The sequence below is a fragment of the Lacerta agilis genome, chromosome 10 (genome assembly GCF_009819535.1).
Source record: "Lacerta agilis isolate rLacAgi1 chromosome 10, rLacAgi1.pri, whole genome shotgun sequence".
In the NCBI taxonomy this organism is placed as follows: Eukaryota; Metazoa; Chordata; class Lepidosauria; order Squamata; family Lacertidae; genus Lacerta; species Lacerta agilis.
In genome coordinates this window covers 68916335-68937220 of record NC_046321.1, presented here as the reverse complement: position 1 = coordinate 68937220, position 20886 = coordinate 68916335, and the positions used below count along the sequence as shown (strand labels likewise).

The window sequence follows — 20886 nt, the reverse complement described above, 5'->3', positions numbered from 1 at the left end:
CCTGTAAACATCAAACAAAAATATAGATTAAAATTATCTATAAAATCCAGAAGTTAAACACGTTGACCTCCTCATTCAAGCAAAAGGCAACATAAGTCTCTTTAAATAATGTGCTTACCTTTCTTGGCTTCACTTTGTCGTGGTAGTCATACTGAAAGATTCCCTTGTAGCTAAGTCCTAACCACCAAGGAATTCCCTGCTTGTCCTGGTGTAAAGAAAACATGTGCACATATACCAGAGTCAATGTTATTCTCAAGTGCGTTTAGCAAAAATATAGAGGCAAAGGTAGCAAGAATCCCCTGCCTTTATTGATTTCAATTGTGTTTGGTATATAGTTGAACAGTCTTTGACAGTTGGAACATTCCTAATAATGGAATGGGCGGCTTCCAACAGATATTAGGATACATTAAAACATGTAGCTTTCAAACAAGCAGTTTCCATGTTAACTGTTAACCTTCACTCACTTTTGACAGCGAATGTCATTGTCAATAAATTGCATTCAGGGTTTTCTGGGTGTGTTGTCCTCCTGTCTTGCTTTTTAAAATCCCAATTTGTGACCATTTTTTACCAGTTTAAATGGAACCAAAGTGCCAATCTGTGTGGACTAGCAAAACACTTTTGAAACTTTTCACGGCCCTCCAGATGTTGTTGCACTACACCCCCCTGATCCCTGACTATGCTGGCTGGGGCCAATGGGAGTTCTAGTTCAGAAACATCTGGAGGGCCACAGGTTGTGCACCCCTGCTTTAAAAGGTTACCTGCAGCCTCTTCCTTGCAGCTTCTGTTCCTTATATTGTTTCCTGTTTGGAGTGGCAGGGGCATAACCAATGAATAGCCTCTTAATGCTCAGTTGCTGTTCAGGGTGTATGAAAGGAGTGTGTTTGCATGTGTGGGTAGGGTATTAGTCACAATTTGCAACTAAAACACTTAAGTTCACCTAGAACCAAATAAATTAAACCCTAAAGATTTACAATGGAATTGCACTGCCCTATTATACTAAACCACTTAGAAGCCATTTTGAAATATAAGCAGTATATAAATTAATAAAACAATAATAATATTGGCATTCTGCCACATCCCAAAGAGACACCTGTTTAGTCAGACATCCCTCTGAATTTGAACTTCTGATCTTCTTGTTTTAACTATTTATTGTTTTAATTGTCAAGCTTTTTTACTGTATTTGTGTTACTGTATTGCACATTCTAATTAAGGATGCTTTAATGCTCCGTGTATTATAATAACGTATGGATTTTATAAGTGATTCTTGCAAATCACTTAAGACACCATTTTGGCATATAAGCAGTCTATAAATCAAATAAATAAGCAATTTCAGATGCATTATTTTTCTGTTTAAAATGCATCACCATGAAGTTATTTATTGATCTTAACACAGGAAATAGACTAGAATTTTCATTACTGTGTAAATGAAGAATGATTTCTGACATAATTGTTTGTGATAAACCAATCCAATTCCATCAAATAACACTTTTCAGTTGAAACGTACCTTAACTGCATAATAATGGACTCCGTATGTTGGAAGAGATTCTACAATGCTCATGTAACTGTGGAGGGAAGTGCAAAATAACAGTGTCACACAGACAACAAGGGGAGGCAATGCAACCCCCCCCCCAAACCTCATGAACATTTGGGCACACCTTCCAGGGTATGTTAAAGACACGAATTCTAAAACTGATGAGTAGGAGTGGATTCAAAAAATTGGATAGGACACAGAAGCATGTTTTATTTATCTCCGTCTTGATGGGAAGCCGTGAGGACTATTAGGGTAAATTGTTAGAAATTTTAAAAGGGATTTGTAGATTTTGTTAAGCTTCAATGAGACCTCCCATCACCTTTTGCATCATTGTAACATATTTAATGAAATACTGGATTATATTGAAGTATTTATTGGAGTGGAACGTTCAAATTCTTTGCAATGAAATCTAAATTAAAGACAGTAACAATATGTCTAGAGGAGGACTTGCAGTCTGAAAGAGCATATGTTAAACTGTGGCTTTCAAACATTCTGCCTTCAGGGAACCCTTTCTTTAAGAACTTTTATGTCAAGAGACCCCCAAACATCTTGAAACACCCATATGAGTTAGGGTGCAGTTCTAGATCTTCTTAGGCCTTGCTGTTGCCTAGTGTCAATTGAGTACACACTTTAGAACCCAGCCAATATTCTCCTGCAACTGTGGATTGTGGCCAATAATCAGCTGTGGTAGGAAGACTATTTTTTAAGGCTTGGCCAACATTAGTCATCTTCTCACTGAGGAACTCCTGATAAGTTTCTGAAGGACCTCAGTGTGTTTCCTGGAACACAGCCCAAAAACCACAGCACTGAAATAGAAAACGCTACGTAATTACTTGTAGAATGTTCAACTCCCCCACTCCATGTTACACCCCAAAGACAAAGTTCACCATAATAGAATCCTTCTTCCCAACTTACTTGACAATGGCTTGACCTCTTGTCTGCCCATTTAGCTTCTTGTAGTGCTCAATAACTCGGTCCTCACTTTGAAGGAGAGAAACAGAATCTTATTACCTTTAGCACAGCTGAAAAAATAGTGCAGGACCTCCACTGTAGAAGAGGCATCTCATAAAATGGTGGCTATCAGCCCAAGGATTCCCAAAGAGGTCTAAAAATACTAAGTGATGGAAAGCAGAAAAACAAAGCTAGCTAATACAAAAAACATTTATTTTTTAAAAACTTTTATGTTTACAAATTACTACAAGAACTACACAAACAGAGGCAGAAATGCAGCAAAAACAGAGATCTGTTTCAAGAATTTCCTCCTCCCTTAACCATGGATAACACTAACCAGATCCATCTTAACCAGGAGAAAAATGCTGGTTGGAAATCCTGATTATAATGAAACCCATGGTTATAGTGAAATATAATCTGTGTAGATACAACACTTAACTTTGGCTGAATCTGGCAAGTGAAAAGAAACAGAAATGTATGCTGGCTTGGAGCATATCTGTGCATGCAATCTGTGGCCCACTCTTGATCTCTTAACTATTTGCTCGGGGCCAGAGAATTATACAAATGGAATTATGCTGAGCAGTGCTTCCCAAGCTTGGGTTGCCAGATGTTGTTGGACTCTCAACTCCCATTGTCAGCCAGCCAACGGTCAGGGATGATGGCACATTATTGGGGGACCCAAGACTGGGAAAGGCTGCTTTAGGGCCATGGTTAAGAAAGCTTAACTGTGATTAGTGCACAAATAGCCAACTTGGTGTTCTCCAAATGCTGTTGGACCAACTCCTATCAGTCCCAGCCATCATGGTTTGACATCAGGGATGATGGAAGTTCTGGCAACTATCACTTCTTTGGTGCAATGTTTGAATTTAACAGACCATGGTTTGTAACCAGCCATCAAATCAGAATGAGAAACTCTTTGTGCTAACAATGAATGGAAAAAACAACCCATTAATTATTCCTCTGCCTCCAATGCCTACTAAACTCAAACAAGTATGAGGTTTAAAAGCTTGAATCATATCTTGGCAGAGCAAACCATGATTTAGTGTGATGTATGAATTGAGCCAAAATTTCAGAAACAGAACCTATCCCGTTCCTAATTTCTGTACAAACAGATGATTCCAAACAGAGAAATTAACTGGAGAGAAAGGCGTCTAAGTGGTTGAATTTCAGCTGTTCATCTTTTCAGCAGACCACTGACAGCTGCACATGGGCTGAGGCCACCTGTTAACATGGCGGTGACTCCAAACTGCCACTATTTTGGTGACAGGTAAACTCATTCATAATGCATTTTCCTTCAGATGGCTAATTCTTTGATAGGCATGAAATGGCACTAAAACGAAAGTGCCCCTGCCTGCATGCCTGTCAGCTTGTAAACATCTCTGTGAACTCCTTCAAATCAAATGAAAGACATTGCACAGACAATAAGGTTCATATGGATGTTAACACGAAGGTTGAAAAAAAACCCAGATTGACAGCATCAAAACTAGCCATGACAAAGGCTGCCCAGGATCTGAAACCTGCTTCAAATGAAGGTTTTGAATCCTTCAGGTGGAGATGTTAAGATGCCCTTTCCACATCCAGCTGCAGGCCTGGTGGGCAGGGATGAAGCAGCAGTAACAACTTGGTGGCGGCGGCAGCAGTGGCAGCGGCAGCGGCAGCAGCAGCTCCACAGGTTGTTCTCATACCACTGTGTGCAGCTCCTTCACCCCACACTAGTATATAACCACAAGCACAGCCCTCCAGATCTGCCAGCAGTTCTAAGCACAGCAGAAATAAAATAGAAAATTCTTTCCAGTAGCACCTTAGAGACCAACTGAGTTTGTTCTTGGTATCTGAAGAAGTGTGCATGCACACAAAAGCTCATACCAAGAACAAACTCAGTTGGTCTCTAAGGTGCTACTGGAAAGAATTTTCTATTTTGTTCACTCTTTTCTCCATTCTTTCTGGAGCCTGACAGACGAGAGCCTGTGCTCTTTTCCTGGCTGCTGCCCTCACCAAAGTACTAGAATGTTAACAGCAAATGTTGGTAGCCCAACACCAATCCAAACATATCGTGGAGCAGAGTGCAGCCAGAAAAACAAAATAAATGCATTCTGCTTTGTAATTGAACCAAGAGATGGAGGGAGAGAGAATGAATGTCCACTCACAAAAGACCAATTTCAAATTCATTAAACCTGTAAACCTAAAAACATTCCATGCTGACCATCATTTATCAGTGTGTTTACACTAGGTTTTTTTTAATATTTGGAAGAGCTATCTACTGAAGTAGAGAAGTAAACTTCTAAGGAATATCAAATTATGAATGCAATAATGTTGCCAAATTACTGGGAGAGTAAGGTAAAGGTAAAGGGACCCCTGACCATTAGGTCCAGTCGTGTCCGACTCTGGGGTTGCAGTGCTCATCTCGCGTTACTGGCCGAGGGAGCCAGAGTACAGCTTCTGGGTCATGTGGCCAGCATGACTAAGCTGCTTCTGGCGAACCAGAGCAATGCACGGAAATGCCGTTTACCTTCCCGCTGGAGCGGGAGGCTACATTTAGCTTTTTAAAGGTTTTTTTCCCCTTTGGTTGTCGTTGAATGAATTATTGAAAGAATCCTCAGAATATGAAGATTAAAGGCTAATCTGTGGCCTTCCAGATGTTGCTGGATACAACTCCCATCCTCCTGGCCAGGCTGGGTGCAAGAGCGTATGGAGGAGCACAGGTTCCCTTCCCTTCCCTTCCCTGGCCTTTATGCTTGTAGAGATAGACAGTGATGGCAGGCAGTGCATTTGAAAGGCCAAGTAGTTAGATTTTCTGTTTTTACAAAAACAAAACAAAACAAACAGGTAAGTTGAGGTTTGCCACAGCACTACAGATCTATGTATTCCCCAAGCAGGGATTTTAAATATAGCTATTTGTATTTGTACAGCTATTTGGAAACTTTCCTGGGGTGGACTCAGAAACTATATTAGAATTTCACAGGAAACTTGAGCCCTGTCCCAAGTTAATGCTAATTTTGCAGAATTAGTACCTGGCCAAGAGAAATAGGTCAGTCCTCCCCATGTGAGGGGGCACTGGGGAGAGAATAAACAAGGATTCCCAAACTACAACATGAAAACCACACTCCCTTTCTGCCATCAAATTATGGGAGTGGAGAAATTAAAGGAGTAGCAGAAAAGAGGAGTTCTCCACCCACCACTGGGCTTGGAGTCAAATGCTTTAAAGAGAGACATGAAAGAGCCATCAACAGCAAAGCGAATTCTGCCTGCAGTTTTCCTAAACCAATTCGTATTTGCATTGATGAAAAGGGTGGGGGAGGCAGATGGAGGGATTTATCCTTAGGGCATTATGAATTTAAATAGGATGCTTCCATCTCCCCTAATGTGCTTGCGCATTTCATCTCAGCCTAGGGAGAAGAGGAAAGGCTACAACGTGGAACATGTTTATGGGGCTCAGTATTAAGTCTCACATAGATGAGAGGTTGAAAATCCCCAGTCCTGTCTCCAATAATTTTCATAGCAAGTATGCAGCAAAAAAGAAGGAAGAATCAGGCCAGCTTAACCTCAGTGGGCTCTCCCACAGGACTTTGCAAAGTGTGTGCTAACTGCCATGGGTTAGAACAGGCTTCCTCAACCTCGGTCCTCCGGATATTTTTGGCCCACAACTCCCATGATCCCTAGCTAGTGGTCAGGGATGATGGGAATTGTAGTCTCAAAACATCTGGAGGGCTGGGGTTGAGGAAGCCTGGGTTGGAAGAACTGAGCAGTGCTCTGGGTCTCCTTGGCATGCGCACCAGGCTGCAAGAGGGTAAAGGTGGGAAACTATGGACTGTGCCCCAGTTCTCACTGCAGTAGCAAATCCATGTATGGGCTGTACTATTTCAACCTGCAGGTTAGTGCTCACCTGAATGAACCAGCCTTCCCCACTCTGATGCCCTCCAGATATGTTGGGCTACAACTCACATCAACCCTGGTCAGTATGCTCATATTGGCTGGGGTTGATAGGAGTCATAGTTGAAAATATCTGGTGGGCACCAGGTTGGGGAATACTGACATTCTCTGGGAAATGTAATTCTGTGAGGGATGGGCAGCTTAGGGAATCTCTAACTGAGAAGTCTCAATCAACACACTCATCAGACAGCAATTCTCAGAAGTCTTTGGGGGAAGTCACAACAGTGAGAAAACCAATAAAACTTTACAGTATAGATATGCCCATAGCAATCTTGACCAATGCATCTTCCCACAAATGAGTGAAATGGGTAAGTGCTTCTAAACACACAGAAAAGTTACCAGTAAGCAAGAGATGGGTGCTCCTTAAGTGCCTGCGTTGGAAGAGCTGGAAGCTTCTTTAAGTCAGTCCTTACTATTTCATTGCTGAAAAAGAAAGAATCCGAAAAGGAGGATCAGTCTACAAGAAATTAACCATGAGGCTTGCAATGGCTGGCTGGCTGCTCTGGTTTGAACATCTGTTCCCCTTTAATGAAATGCTGTGGGGTAGCTTTTTTCTTTCCCTTTATTTATTTTGCATCTGGGAGCACAGTAACCTCCCACTATAGTATCAAAATCGGAGCAAAGCTATCACAGATGTCTAGGTTCCTTTTTCTTCCTGCGTTTCATAATACTAGCTCTGAATGTAAAAAACAACACAGGACAGCGTGTTTTCATGAGGAGAGATTCTGTGGGGGAAATCTGTATGGTGCAGGAAAAGGGGGTGGGTGGGAGGAAGACACACACAATAAGACCTCTTGATTTCACTTCTTCCAAAACGCAGCCATTGATTAGAATGTCAGCCGGGGACTCAGGCCCTAACAAGCCTCTCTTCCCTTCCCCTGCAGGGCTTGCTTGGAGTTGGGGGGGGCGAGGATTATGCTCAACACTCTTTGTGGGAAAAGGAGAGGAAACATGAACCTCAGCACTAGACACAGGAGAGCACAGCCTGCACAGCTGAGAAAAAGAACTTTAAAAAAGGAAAGTTCTTGGAATGGTGGCTGGGGTAGCACTGCAGGGGGAAATTATGTGACCAAAACTGTCAGTTTTAAGGAACTGAATATTTAAATAACATCCCTCCCGCTGAATTGCAGGGGGATCATGACTGAGAGGTCAGCAATGGGAGAAGGAGTATGAAATGTTTCCTCCCCACGCAGTGGTCCAGAAACAACCAACAGCACCCAAGGGTGACTGCCCACTTGACTGCAGAGTGTTAGAAGTCTGGAAGCAAAGCTGCTATTCCACTTCCAGCTCAAAGCAGTGCTTTGAATGAATGAATGAGTGCTGATAAATCGTCCGCAGATGAAGCACCCCCAGAGCTGGCTCTGCCATTAGACCAACTGCCTCAGGCAGCAGAAGCCCCCGAGGCAGCAGCCCCACGGACACCCCACCATCTCCTCTGCTAGCACGGGAGCAGCTGCTGGAATTACGCAAGATCTTGTGGCTGCTATTTTGGTGAGATCTTGCCTGAGATGGTGGAAGTGACAGGGCGGGCAGAGAAGTGGTGCCAGCAGCAACAGCTATGGCAGGTGTGGGAGCGGCAGGGCAGGGAAATGTGGTACTTCCCATTTTGCCTCAAGCAGCAGAATGGGGCAGGCGTCACTGAGCACCCGCATAACACCCACTCAGTCACATTCCATAGAGAACTGAAAACTGCAGTTGTGCTACCATCAGGTGTGGGGCTGTCTGGATTTTACTGTTTCCAGAAGAGATGTGTGGTCTTTCCACAGCAAAGGAAGAACAAATGCATACTTATTGTTTTGTAAAAGTCTCAAACAGTACCCAGTATGAAGCATTGATTCTACCATGACTGCCCTGTGGGTAAAATGGAGAGTTTAATGAAAAGGACAGTGCCATGGACACGAACTTGCTTAGACAGGGAAGTCTTTCTTCAGTATGTGATTTGTGCCAATTTGTGGGTGTTATTGTTTTCCTGAAAAACCGGGAAAGCCAGTGCTTATATTCGACAAGTCAGCTAAATCTTTCTTTACCCCTCTGATAGAAGAACTGTGCCTGAGCCCGTCATCAGCAGTAAAGGATTCCTTGGTCGTTTGCCCAAACACAGGGGAATGGCTGGGAATCAAGATCAGGGAGTTTCCAGAATGGGAGTTTCCAGCCAAAATAGACAATTGCCACATATATGACAAATTTCACAGTGACTAACAACGCTCCCTCAAAACTAGGGCTGCCATATGTCCATATTTTCCAATTTCCAATTTTGTGTCTTTGGGGTCCCCCTTAAAAAAGCTCAACAACTTTCAGGAGTGTCCTAGTTGTTACTTTTTGAAATATGGCAACTCTACTCAAAACCTCAAAAGGCTTCCCAGAATCATTAACAGCAGCAAATAATTCTTATCGTTGCATTTGGATTATGCTAGAAGTCTTAGAAGGCAATTTTCACACATCATGAAACAGGCCTTGGGTTCTTCCTTCCAGGGGTTTCTACCTGACCCCACTGCAGCCCATGTTGCAAAAAGCCTAGCTTGGACCCAGGATATTCAGAGCTCACAACTGCGGACCTCCGAAGCTCTTCTCCCGGCTAAACATGATAGCCATATGCATTTATCCACACATCTCCCCCTCTTGTATATAAATTCTAAGTGGAGGGGGCTTCTATTTTTTCATTCCATGAGGAGTGACAACACTCGCTCTTCCTCACTTTACTATGGCTGCCCACACACACCATACAGTAAACACAGATTCACCCCACCCCACCCAAAGAATCCTGGGAACTGTGGTGCACCCCTCACAGAGCCATAACCCATGGCACCCTTAACAAGCCACACTGTCCGGGATCCTTTGTGTGTGTGGGGGGGGGGGGAGAGCTGTGCTTCAATGTACAGTGTGTACGCAGCCTGTGTATCATTGCTTCAAGCAATTTCCCTCCCAGCTGAGTGAGTCATGGTGGGGAGAAAAATGCCTGAAACAACAGAGGGCAGGGAGGTTAAAGAAGGGAATGGAGGATGGACTGTGCAAGCTAGAGAGGTGAAGCCATTTAAACTTTAAGTAAAAAATACATCCCTTCTGCTTTATAGACATAGACCCTGCAGTACCTAAGTGCAGCTGGGATTTTGTCAAGGCTGAGAGGACCAGTCTGGGGGCAGGGGACCTTATGGCTGCTTCTGAATATATATTTATGTTTCTCTGAATCACAACCCTTTTGACCCACCCAGTTGAACACAGTCTACCAGCCCTGTACTGTGCCCCGTCAGGTGTCTGACAAGTGGTGTTCTTTTTGTAGGTGAAAGCTGGCTCTGATATATGGATCACAAGTTGCACAGGTCTGCTTTAAATTTAAATTAAATCAGGCAAAATCAGAACACTTTTCAGGGGGGGAAATGCTAGCAGAACTGCAATGCTATCACTATCCCTGTGGTGCAATTAAGCAAGGCAGCAAGCTGGCTCCTGTCATTTATTCTCAAACACTAATTGCTTAACTACAAGTTCATTTCAAGGAATGAAAATTACAAACTGTACATTTTCATTATGCAAATACATTGCTTAGTGGCAAATTACTCCTCTGCCTTTCTTCCTGTCTGATTATCACCATTTAGTACTCCATAGCTAGATGCTCTTTTCCATCTCCTTCATTTCACTTTCAAAGAGACTCCTTCGTGTGGCTTTTGTAGGTGTTAGTGTATCTGATATCTGAGTTTTTGAGCACTGACACACAGTGGCCTGGTCCATGTATGATGGCAAACCAGAGTTAAGCAAACTGACTTATCAAGAACCAGAAAGTGTGCTGGTGCAGGCTGCTCAAATCATGCTCCCCTTCCCTCCGTTTACTTCACATGAGGAAACAAATCAGAGTGAACCAGCCCTTGCGGCTTGCTTTTCTCCAAACAAGCCCCCTTCTAAGGGCTGCTTCATTTCTTTAAAAAAAATCAAAAATCAAAACTGACTTGAGCAACAAGATCAGCACCGAGGTTATGTAATTTGTTTGGAGGAGGTGGGGAATATCTTAAAACTAACTAAATTCTTTCTGAAGAACTGCTGAAGGAAGTTACACTACTGATGCTTTTATTGACTCTGGGGCTTTTGAATAATTACTGTCTGCTCTCCTAAGAATCCACAGAACTGAAGAGTCTGTTGATAACAACTGAAGTTCTCCTAGCCGGGTTTGTTTTGGTAGCCTCATAGAACCATAGGACCAGATCCCAGTATTCCTAATTGTAATATGTAGAGACTTCTTTCTTTTTGAATCATTTTTTATTGAATTAAGAGAGAGAGAGACGAAGAAGAAGAAGAAGAAGAAGAAGAAGAAGAAGAAGAAGAAGAAGAAGAAGAGGGGAATAAATACAAAGCCCTCTATCACAATTGTATCTTAAACCTTATCCATACACAGCTCTTCCCAGGGAGCTTCCCCCTCTTCCCTGCCTCTCATGCAGGGACCTTCATCTCCTGTCCATCACCTTCCTGTGTGTAGCTTCGTTTATCCAAAATAGAGAACTTCAAAAATAAACAGGAGGAAAGCAAAAATTGGAGATCACAAATAGATAAGAAGAGAAATGAAGTAAGGGGGGGGGGGAGAAAAAAAGATGAACTCCCAATTCTGTCTGCCAATTATGTATATGATAATTATTCAAAATATTCAAAGCAGGGTAACATGTAGAGGTATTATATAGCTGCTTCTCAGTCTGCTAAGTGTTTTTTCTTGATAACACAGATTCACTGTTATCCACTCAAGAAGTCCAAAAGTAGCTCTTGGATTTTTATTATATTAATGACCAAGATGGTCCTTTTCCAGTCCAATATTATGCATTTATCGCAAAGGGGTTCCCACAGATCCTAATAACTGTCATTTTTCTCCACCCCACCCCCCAATTCACACCAACCATCATAGGCTTACAGGCTTTTTGTTGTGCAATGGTACCTTCCCCTTTCAACCACATCTCCATCATCTGTCATCTGTGATCACCTCTCAACACCTCTGACTGTAATCCATTTATCTCTCCTAGCATCACAACAGAGTCCTTCACCTGCCTTGGTCCTCCAGACAGCTGCAAGGCCACACAGCCCAATCCATTGTCAGAGGCTGTCTCACACTCAGGCAGAAGGCGATTCTAAATGCTCCCCAACAGGTCCTGTGAGTTCTTTAATCTGAAATATCTCTGATCCAATTTCTCTTGAAATTCTATGCATCTCAGCTTTTAATTCTGTGAACTGCTCATTCAACATTCGTCTTATGCTATCAACGCTTGGTAAAGTCTTCAGCATTTTGGGGGCCTTTTTGCTGTTAGGTTTTCCCTTGGCAATCTCCCTTCTAGGATCGTGCATTTACACATTCCCTTTCTTCACATAAGGTTAGTCTCCAACACCAATTCAGGATATACTGTACAAAGATTTATCGGCTATTTAAAGTAAAAATTTCACACAAATTCAAAGCCACTTATCAGATAGGATCTTTCAAGGCCATCAGTAGTTCATTTAAGCCTCTTGATTTATTTTCAAGCCTGTTAATATTAGCACTTCTTTGTCACTCATCAGGCCACTTTCGTTCTGGGTGCTATTTAATTGGCAGATAGAAAATCCATTTTTTCTTTACTTCCAGTCTTAATATTAATTAAAAGAAATTTTCTGACCTGCTGCTCTAAATTAAGAGCTCTTATGCCATGTGTGGGCTCAACGACTGTCCCTCACTCAAGACGGTTCCCACCCACAAAAACTTGTGCTCCAGCATGAAGAATGTCTGCTTCTGATCATGTGAGGCTTTATCCCTAATTCCCTTATCTCAAAAGGAGTTGTGATAACCAGGATATCTACCTTGGTTTATCTTAATCACCACATAATAATAATAATACTAATAATATTATTATTATTATTATAATTTATTATTTATACCCCGCCCATCTGGTTGGGTTCCCCAGCCACTCTGGGCGACTTCCAAAGAATGTTAAAATACAATAATCTATTAAACATTAAAAGCTTCCCTAAACAGGGCTGCTTTCAGATGTCTCCTAAAAGTCTGGTAGTTGGTTTTCTCTTTGACATCTGGTGGGAGGGTGTTGCCACAGGGCGGGTGCCACTACCGAGAAGGCCCTCTGCCTGGTTCCATGTAACTTGGCTTCTCGCAGCGAGGGAACTGCCAGAAGGCCTCAGCACTGGACCTCAGTGTCCTGGCAGAACGATGGGGGTGGAGACGCTCCTTCAGGTATACTGGGCCAAGGCTGTTTAGGGCTTCAAGGTCAGCACCAACATGTAGGTCTTTCAAGACCGTTGTATGTGGTCTCGGTGGCTGCTCCCAGTCACCAGTCTAGCTGCAGTATTCTGGATTAGTTGTAGTTTCCGGGTCACCTTCAAAGGTAGCCCCACATAGAGCGCATTACAGTAATCCAAGCGAGAGATAACTAGAGCATGCACTACTCTGGTAGACAGCTGCCCTGGACACAGAATTAACCTGCGCCTCCATGGACAGCTGTGAGTCCAGAATGACTCCCAGGCTGCGCACCTGCTCCTTAAGGGGCACAGTTACCCCATTCAGGACCAGGGAGTACTCCACACCTGCCCACACCCTGTCCCCCAAAAACAGTACTTCTGTCTTGTCAGGATTCAACCTCAAGCATAATTATCTTTGCTGACAGGAATATCCGCAGCCAATGTCTAGTCCACCATTATTCCTTCCCGGAAGTTCCTAATATGTAAGATTCCTCTCCCCTTCTGCATTGGCAATCCTGCCTCGGCAATCTATTCAGTTTCATGTAGGTATGTTTTTAATTGGCAATCTATTTATGTATTTAAGGTATGACAACAGGCAACATTGTATTGATTGGACAGTAGAACATTGTCTGTGAATGTTTGGCATGGTGTTAAACTGCTGTGTTTTATGTAGCTTGCAGGTATGTAGTTTTATTTTAGTTATTTATTAAAATATTTATTAATTTAGAAAGATTATAGCGTGCTTAGGAGTACACAGACCAAGAAATAGTTTGGGTGCGGCCCAGTGGTCTCTACAGAATGGCCTCTCCAAGAGCAACCCACACCAATCCTTCAGGCAGCCCCAGCCAGAATACAGGGTGAGGGAGGGGCCAGGCAGAAAGGCCTTATTCCTTATACGGACCCAACTCTGCAATGTTCCCCCCTAGAGGTGCGTCTGTCTCCCATATTGCTGAATGTCAGACAGCAACTGAATATAGCTTATTCACCTAAGCTTTTACGGTGTAGCAACAAAAGGTTTCTTCCTCAGCAGTGATGTGTGCACCTGTGTTTTAAAAATTTTTTAGTTTGTATATGTCCTTTTAGCTATGTTTGCAGTAGTGTCTGTATTTATTTATTTTTGATATAAAATCAAACCGACCTGTTTCTGAGGAAGGGTGATCTATAAATATTCTAAATAAATAAATAAACAAATAAATTTAGTTGGCTGGGGTTTTTTTGGCTGTGCTTTCTGCATTGTGATTTAATTTGCTTTGGCTTTTGAGTTTTATTGTGAACTGTATATTTTATTGTTTATATAAACTACTCAGAAAATTTGGATGGCTGAATACTATATAAATGTCATAAACAAAATATATAAATAAAGGAATATAAATGAATAAATTGTGTATGAGTAGCATATGAATTGTGTGAGAAAAGTGAGGAAAAGTTAGGACACAGATAAAATGTTAAACTTAAAAACACACACCTATCAATATGGTTTTTTACTTTTTGTAACAGATGTTCTAGGAGAGTTTTAAATATTGCTGTATTTTTGTTCCAAGTGCTAGCTTTGCTTGCTAGCATTGCACCAAAACCAACACAAGCTGGCAAATCTCTTCTGTGGTGTCGCTGCAATAAATCAACTTGCATGCTAAAATATTTAAATACTTCTCCTGGCCCTGTTACTGAACTGCAGTGACTAAGCTAATCTGAAATGCTATGAGTTGAGAAATATAAACAAGAACAGGCTTGTGTTTCCTAGTCACAAATACGTCAGGATTTCACAAGCTGTTTGAGGTTCTGAAAGTGATGTTTTCATATTGAGGTGCTTAATGGTGTATTTTAACTTTTTGCTTAATTCTGGGGGTTAGTTAAAAGTTCTAAATTCTAAATAGTGGCATTTAATAAGCCTTCTGGACTAGAGGGGTGAGCGCAGGTGAATACCCTGCCTTAGCATGTGCCATGGGTTCGGCTGCGGCAATAATTGTGCTGTGAGCAGACTCACCGGTCCTGAGTGGGCCTAATGCTGATGTGCAGGATGCAGCTGGCTTGAGGGCCCAACAGCTCTTCCAGGGCAGGGCAGGGCGGGTCTGGGGGCACTATGCAGCCGACACCTATGCAATTGTAAGCGACCTCTTTTTAAGCCAGACCAAGGAGAACTGTAAGTGTAAAACAGCCACTCTTTGGATGTATGTTGCTTCTCATCGATACGCCTTCATTAAAGCTAGGTTTAATGCTTTCCCATCAAACGCGCTGAGTCACAGATTTACTAAGGGCCAAGTTTCCCCCATGTGTGCCTGTGAAAATAAATCAACTGAATCTCTACAGCATGTAATGTTCAATTGCCCTATGTACAGTTCGATCCATGCCAGTATATTCAATCCGATAATTCAGTCTATTGCGGATAAGCCAGTTGACCTACGTCTTGCTTGGGCTCTACAAGATGTGGACCCTTACATAACCCTACAGGTTGCTAGATTCCTAACAGCCATTATTTCGTATAAGAGACGAAATGGGATGTTAGCTGATTAATGAAATATAAACATGTTTTCCAAAATGAAATTAGTCACTGATTTTAGTTTGATGCTTAAATTTTAACTTTAAAATTTCTCTGAGATATGCTTTTATGGAAATGTTAATATTGGTCCTTGTGAGTTGTGTTATCTTATTTGCGGCTTGTACGGTGCCATTGTTTTATTTGATTCTCGTTTGTTTGTTTTGTTTTGTATTGTAAGATGGGCGCAAATGCCGAATAAACATCTATCTATCTGTAAAACAGCCACTCTTTGGATGTATGTTTAAGGAAATGGGAAGCCAAGTCATTTCCTTAGAGATTTCCTTCTGCTGTACGCAGGAAGACAGTATTGTGTTTCCTGAATTCCACAAACACATCATTTATGTACAAAGCATGAACAAGCTTTTGCATTTCCTTTATGCTGTATTTGTGGGTTGAATGACAAGTAGGAAAAAAATGACTCTAGGGTGTGACAACTATTAGGAGCTATACTACATAATTATAGGGCACATGTTCTAGCTTAACAACTATAATTTTTCCTTTAAAATAATGAACTGAAGAATGTGGATGCAAAACTCACCTTGAAAAATCTCCTTTTGCTTCCTGTAAAATTGTGAAAAGGGGGCAGAGGATAAAAATCACTTAATTTGCATATACACATGAAGAAAAATTCATTTCTAGATACGGCAAATAAAAGCATTCCAAAGCATTTTAAATGACCCCATCTTCAAAACAAAATGTCATCAAAGTGTTTACATCTGTCAACTTTAAGAAGCATGAATAGGTGGCTCGTAGGGGTATCCTGGTGATTCAATGTACTGTCCCAACACATGCACCTTAATGTACTGTCCCAACACATGCAAGGCAACTTCAGTCTTTCTCAGTCAGAATCCCCATGGATTCCTGTTTTAAATTTACAAATAAGTCTTCTTATTCAGAATCTCTGGATAAAAAGACATGACTAATCTGTGCTAAGTGATTCTGAGTATGCAATCTTGCTTAGGAACATCATAGGGTCAGATCCAGGGTCTACCCAGCCCAGCACTCTTTACAATGGGAAACCTGTGGCTCTCTGTAGTCTGTTGATGTGCCAACATAGCTACCGGTATGTGTGGAAACCAGGCTTGTGAAGGTTTTGTGGGCTAATAACTTTTGCAAACTTATGTGCAAAGCTGAATTGAAAGTCTCATATTGTAGCACAGATGTGCCCCAATATTCTGATGTAGCCCTGACATGAGGTTAATGCCTAACAGTTTGTTTATCTTCTAAAGACTGGCCTCATACCAACTCTGTGCAAGCAGAGATGTGGTCCTATTGAGACTTGGGATTCCTTTAGTAAGTTAAGTACATTAGGGACAGCTCAGTTTCTTATTTTATTTTCCTTTGGACACAATATCTTTTCACAACATTTGCACTTCCTAAGCAACCACTCAAGGGAGCACAAAATGTTTGTTTTAGATGTCTTGCATCTGGGAACATTGTGACTTAACTCTGACTATCAATCCTTATCATCGAAACAAAGTTCTGCACTTTTGCTACTGTTTTCCATTAGAAGAATTTGTAAATTTGGATTATGAAGTGTTAGGCGCTCTGATTTGGAAACAGGTAGGGCTGAATAACAGACCCCTTCTCCTAGAACTAGGGCTGTAGCTGTAGGAGGGAGGTGAGAGAAAGACAGAATACACATGTAGTGACCTGATCCGCCTTAGGGATGCCCAGGTCTTTCCCCTGAATTTCTGCTTCAGTTTTTTTTTTAAAATAAAGCTCTAAGCTGAAATCCTAAACATGGTTATGTTTACTCATGGTTATGTTTATTCAAAAGTAAGCCCCAACAAATTTAGTGGGGCTTTTTCCCAGGTAAGCAGGGTTAGGATTGCAGCCATTATGCACACAGAAACACATGCAAAATATGTGCAAAATGTTTGGACAGCATAATTGCTCAATGAACCAATGGGTAAAAAGGCAGTAGAATAGGTGCCAAGCACTTGAGACACATTTTATATCAATATTAGTCTATTTGCTGTTTCAGAATGACTTTTAATGTCCCCTTCCCCAAACAGAGCTAGGTCTCCCCAAGCCAGAAACCTAGTTTCAGGCCAGCCTAAATCTGTAAAAGTTTCTTTTTTTCAATTCCAGCCATATTACACTCCTGACAGAAGAACCAAGTCTGACAGGGTCTCTCTTGGATTTTTATATTCAACAGAGTTTGATTTTAAATACATATTCAACACTTCACTATTGGGAAATTCTGTACATTGTATATTCCCATACCCCAATATACCTCTTGATCTCCACTTAGTGAATCAACAGTGCTTATCAAAGTGACTGTGTAATTCTTAAATTCAGAAAGGACATTGCTAAGCAAACCTCCCTGCATTTAACTGAATGATTTTCAGGAGTAAATAATAGAAGGGAAGTTCTTTGCTTCTTCCCTAGAAAAGAAGATCTCTCTGTGATAAAAGCCGGTTTTGCAGGTGCCAGAAAGGAAAATGTGGCTTCCAAAACAACTACCTGCAAGGCTTGAAGTGGGCTTTCCTTTCACTTTGAAAGCAGCAAAACACTAGGCTCATAGAACACTTGGCTGATGAAGCTCTAATGCAACCAAGCAGCTATGTATGGTTTTGCTGTCTGCCAGGAATTGTAGAAACGGGGGTGGGGGTGGGGTGAAAGCTGCCAAGCAACTAGATGGTTGCAGGTCAAGGCTTTGTGGGTTGCCTCAGTTTGGTGCATCACCAGTTGTGCAGGCCCATCTTACCCAATAAAATAGCGTGGATGGATGCCACATAATTGTGACTGAAAATGCCCTCCTTACCAAACCTCTCTATACCTCCTGAGCATTTCCTGTGCAGGAAACGAAAGTTAAACTTTGTTCAGCATGACTGCGTAACCACAGCACAACCACTTCATAAGCAGTTCCACTATGGAGGTTTTACTAGACTTAACTACTCCTGCTGTAATTCAAATTAATTGATTGCTAAGGCTCCAAGGAAATGTTTGTGGATGTCTAGAGTAGAATTTACAATTGTGTTTGTTAATTCCATATAATTGGCAATCAATTAACTGGGGCTACAGCGGAAGGAAAAAACAGTTACTTTATAGTACCCTTGGGGTTGGCAATCTCCATTTCTGCTAATTATATCATGGGGCTAGCTCCCAGCGTGGTACAATACAAGCTTATGAAAGCCAATGGAACTGAATTAACATTTCACTGGTATTGGTTTTATAATTAAGTATTTAACAAGCACTGAAGACTGATTATTTTAAAAATCTCATCCGCCTAGCAATTATGATAACAACAATTTGTATTCTGCCCTTCCCCAATAGGAGTCTAGGGTAGCAAGCAACAACAAAAAAGGTAGTCTCCCCTCCTTAACCATGAGCCAAGGTTGGTTACAGCCCATGGTGGAGAGAGCTTAACTACAAGCCTGGGTTCAGATGACATGCTAAGCCAAGGCTTGACTAAGCTGACATGCCGCACTGAGCTGGAGGAAGTTGGAAGAAAGTAGCTGCAAGGTCCTTTTGGGGAGCCAGCATATTTGTGAAGTCCCAAATATGTCTTACAGTGATATGAAAACCAGGCCATTAAGTGACGCATCTGCTATGAACAAACCACGGCTAAAGCAGTTTCCATGAATCTTTTTAACAAAGTGAGATGCAAGTCTTGTTGGTCTGTATATATGGGGTTGCACCCAATGTTAGTCCTCCATGATCAACTTGGGTCCATTGATTTTAATGGGTATACTTTGAGTAGAGCTTAGTTGGATACAACCTATGGCAGGGGTCAGCAAACTTTTTCAGCAGGGGGCCAGTCCGCTGTCCCTCAGACCTTGTGGGGGGCTGGACTATATTGCGAAAAAAAATATGAACAAATTCCTATGCCCCACAAATAACCCAGAGATGCATTTTAAATAAAAGGACACATTCTACTCATGCAAAAACACGCTGATTCCCAGACCGCCCGCGGGCTGCATTTAGGTGGTGATTGGGCCGCATCTGGCCCCCGGGCCTTAGTTTGGGGACCCCTGACCTATGGTCTCAAGTGGGCAGAACTTAATTTGGCAGACTAAACAATGGTTTCACTGTACATGCAGGACCTCAACCATCATTAATACAACAAGCAATCACTAGTGCAAACCATACTTATGTCTGCATTGGGGCTTCCTGAAACAGGTTCAAGTCAGATTCACCTTCAGTTTAACAAGGAGTGTGATGTATACAAGGAGCAGTCTTGCACAAACTTTGACCTGACAAGTAAAATGCAGCCTGGGAAACTTTCTGATGTTGCTGTCTTACTGGGACTGCAAACCAACCAAGAGGGGACTTTTCACACCCCAGGCCTGCCCCAATATATTGGTAGACTTTGTGGGCCACAAACTGTGAACGCCTTTTCAGGAAAATACAAATGGGGTTTCAGGAAACACAAATAACACGCAATGATTGCATATAAGTGATTAATTATTTCTCTGTGTACTTACAATTCTACACTTTATAAATGGCAGGAGATTCATTGTCTTCAAAGTGATGATTCCTGATGCCAAATCATCCTAACCAAAAGCAGGCTACTGGCAACCCTGTTTTCCTAGAGTGCTTTGGGCAGGTGTGTTGAATGTACATTATTGGAATAAATAAGTAAAATAGTAACAACAAAGGGCCATTCCAGTTGAATTATGAACACTATAAAACTAAGGTTACTTTGCTTTTCAGTCTCAGGGTAGCTCCCATGTCTGCATACATGTTCATATGCCTGGACTATGAACTAGCACATTCCTCCAAGGAACTCAAGGTGGCATCGATAGCTCTCCACATCTCATATGATCCTCACAACAACTCTGTGAAGGAGGTTAGGCTGAGAGTTGGTGACTGGCCCAAGGTCACCCATTGGGCTTCATGACCAAGTGGGGATTTGAATCTTTGTGGCACAACACAGATCAAGCAAGTGGCATGTTTGTACATATGTGCACACAAGAGTCACAGTGTAAGAAGCCACTTTGAGACATGGGCTAAAATGTTGAGCTCATTTCCCTATATTTGAATATATGTGTTGTATTTATTTATTTTTAAATCCTTAAGTGGCAAGTCTTGAAAGTTGGAAGATAAAAAGAAAAAATCTGACATAACTTACCTGCAAGATGTATGAAGCCAGTTCAAACACAACTTCACTGTCGACCTCAATGAGCTCCTGATGAGAAAAGAAAATGAGGGTGAGTAAGTGAGTAATTTATTTATTTTAGTTCTTCCAAAAAGAAGTGATACCTCTGTGTCTCCATTGTATACTGAAGCAGTCTGAAATTAATGTGGATTCATAGAAAAAAACTTGTGGAATAGAATAAATTCTTGTACTTTGGGGAAGTTGCTACCTATCGCTAATGTTAAAGTAGGGGTGGATTTCTCTTGCTTTTCTGGAATATTTTCGATGATGCTCCTGAACCTCAATTGACCACATTTTGTTACAATGATATGGGTGTGGATTCAGTTATCACAGCTCACAGGAAGGTGGTTCACAGCTGAAAATGTGGGCTGATGTTTTTTCCATGGGAATTGTATTTAGTGTGCCTTGAAATTGCTTAGATCATTCTTCTGGCAGGTAGTAAAACCTTCCATAAAACTACAATGAGACACAAGCTGAAATTACTGAAACTTTGACAGAGCTTTTATTTAAAGTTCAGGTTTAGTCCAAGATTCTCTATACAGCTGCTCCTACTGGACGAAGGCCACTCAACATTTATTATAATAGATGTTTATAGCAGAGACCCTCTGCACAAACAGCCCTCATGCCTTCTGTCGCACA

The 20886-nt window shown here is 41.7% G+C and overlaps 1 protein-coding gene across 1 annotated transcript in view; it reads right to left on the bottom strand.

Annotated features, from left to right (window-relative positions):
* FRMD4A (FERM domain containing 4A) overlaps positions 1 to 20886 on the bottom strand; it is a 404157-nt gene that overhangs the window by 61204 nt on the left and 322067 nt on the right. Inside the window, 6 exon segments of the mRNA XM_033162332.1 lie at positions 119 to 205; positions 1505 to 1562; positions 2447 to 2512; positions 6752 to 6835; positions 15679 to 15701; positions 20221 to 20277. Of these exon segments, the coding sequence (XP_033018223.1) occupies positions 119 to 205; positions 1505 to 1562; positions 2447 to 2512; positions 6752 to 6835; positions 15679 to 15701; positions 20221 to 20277 (375 nt within the window).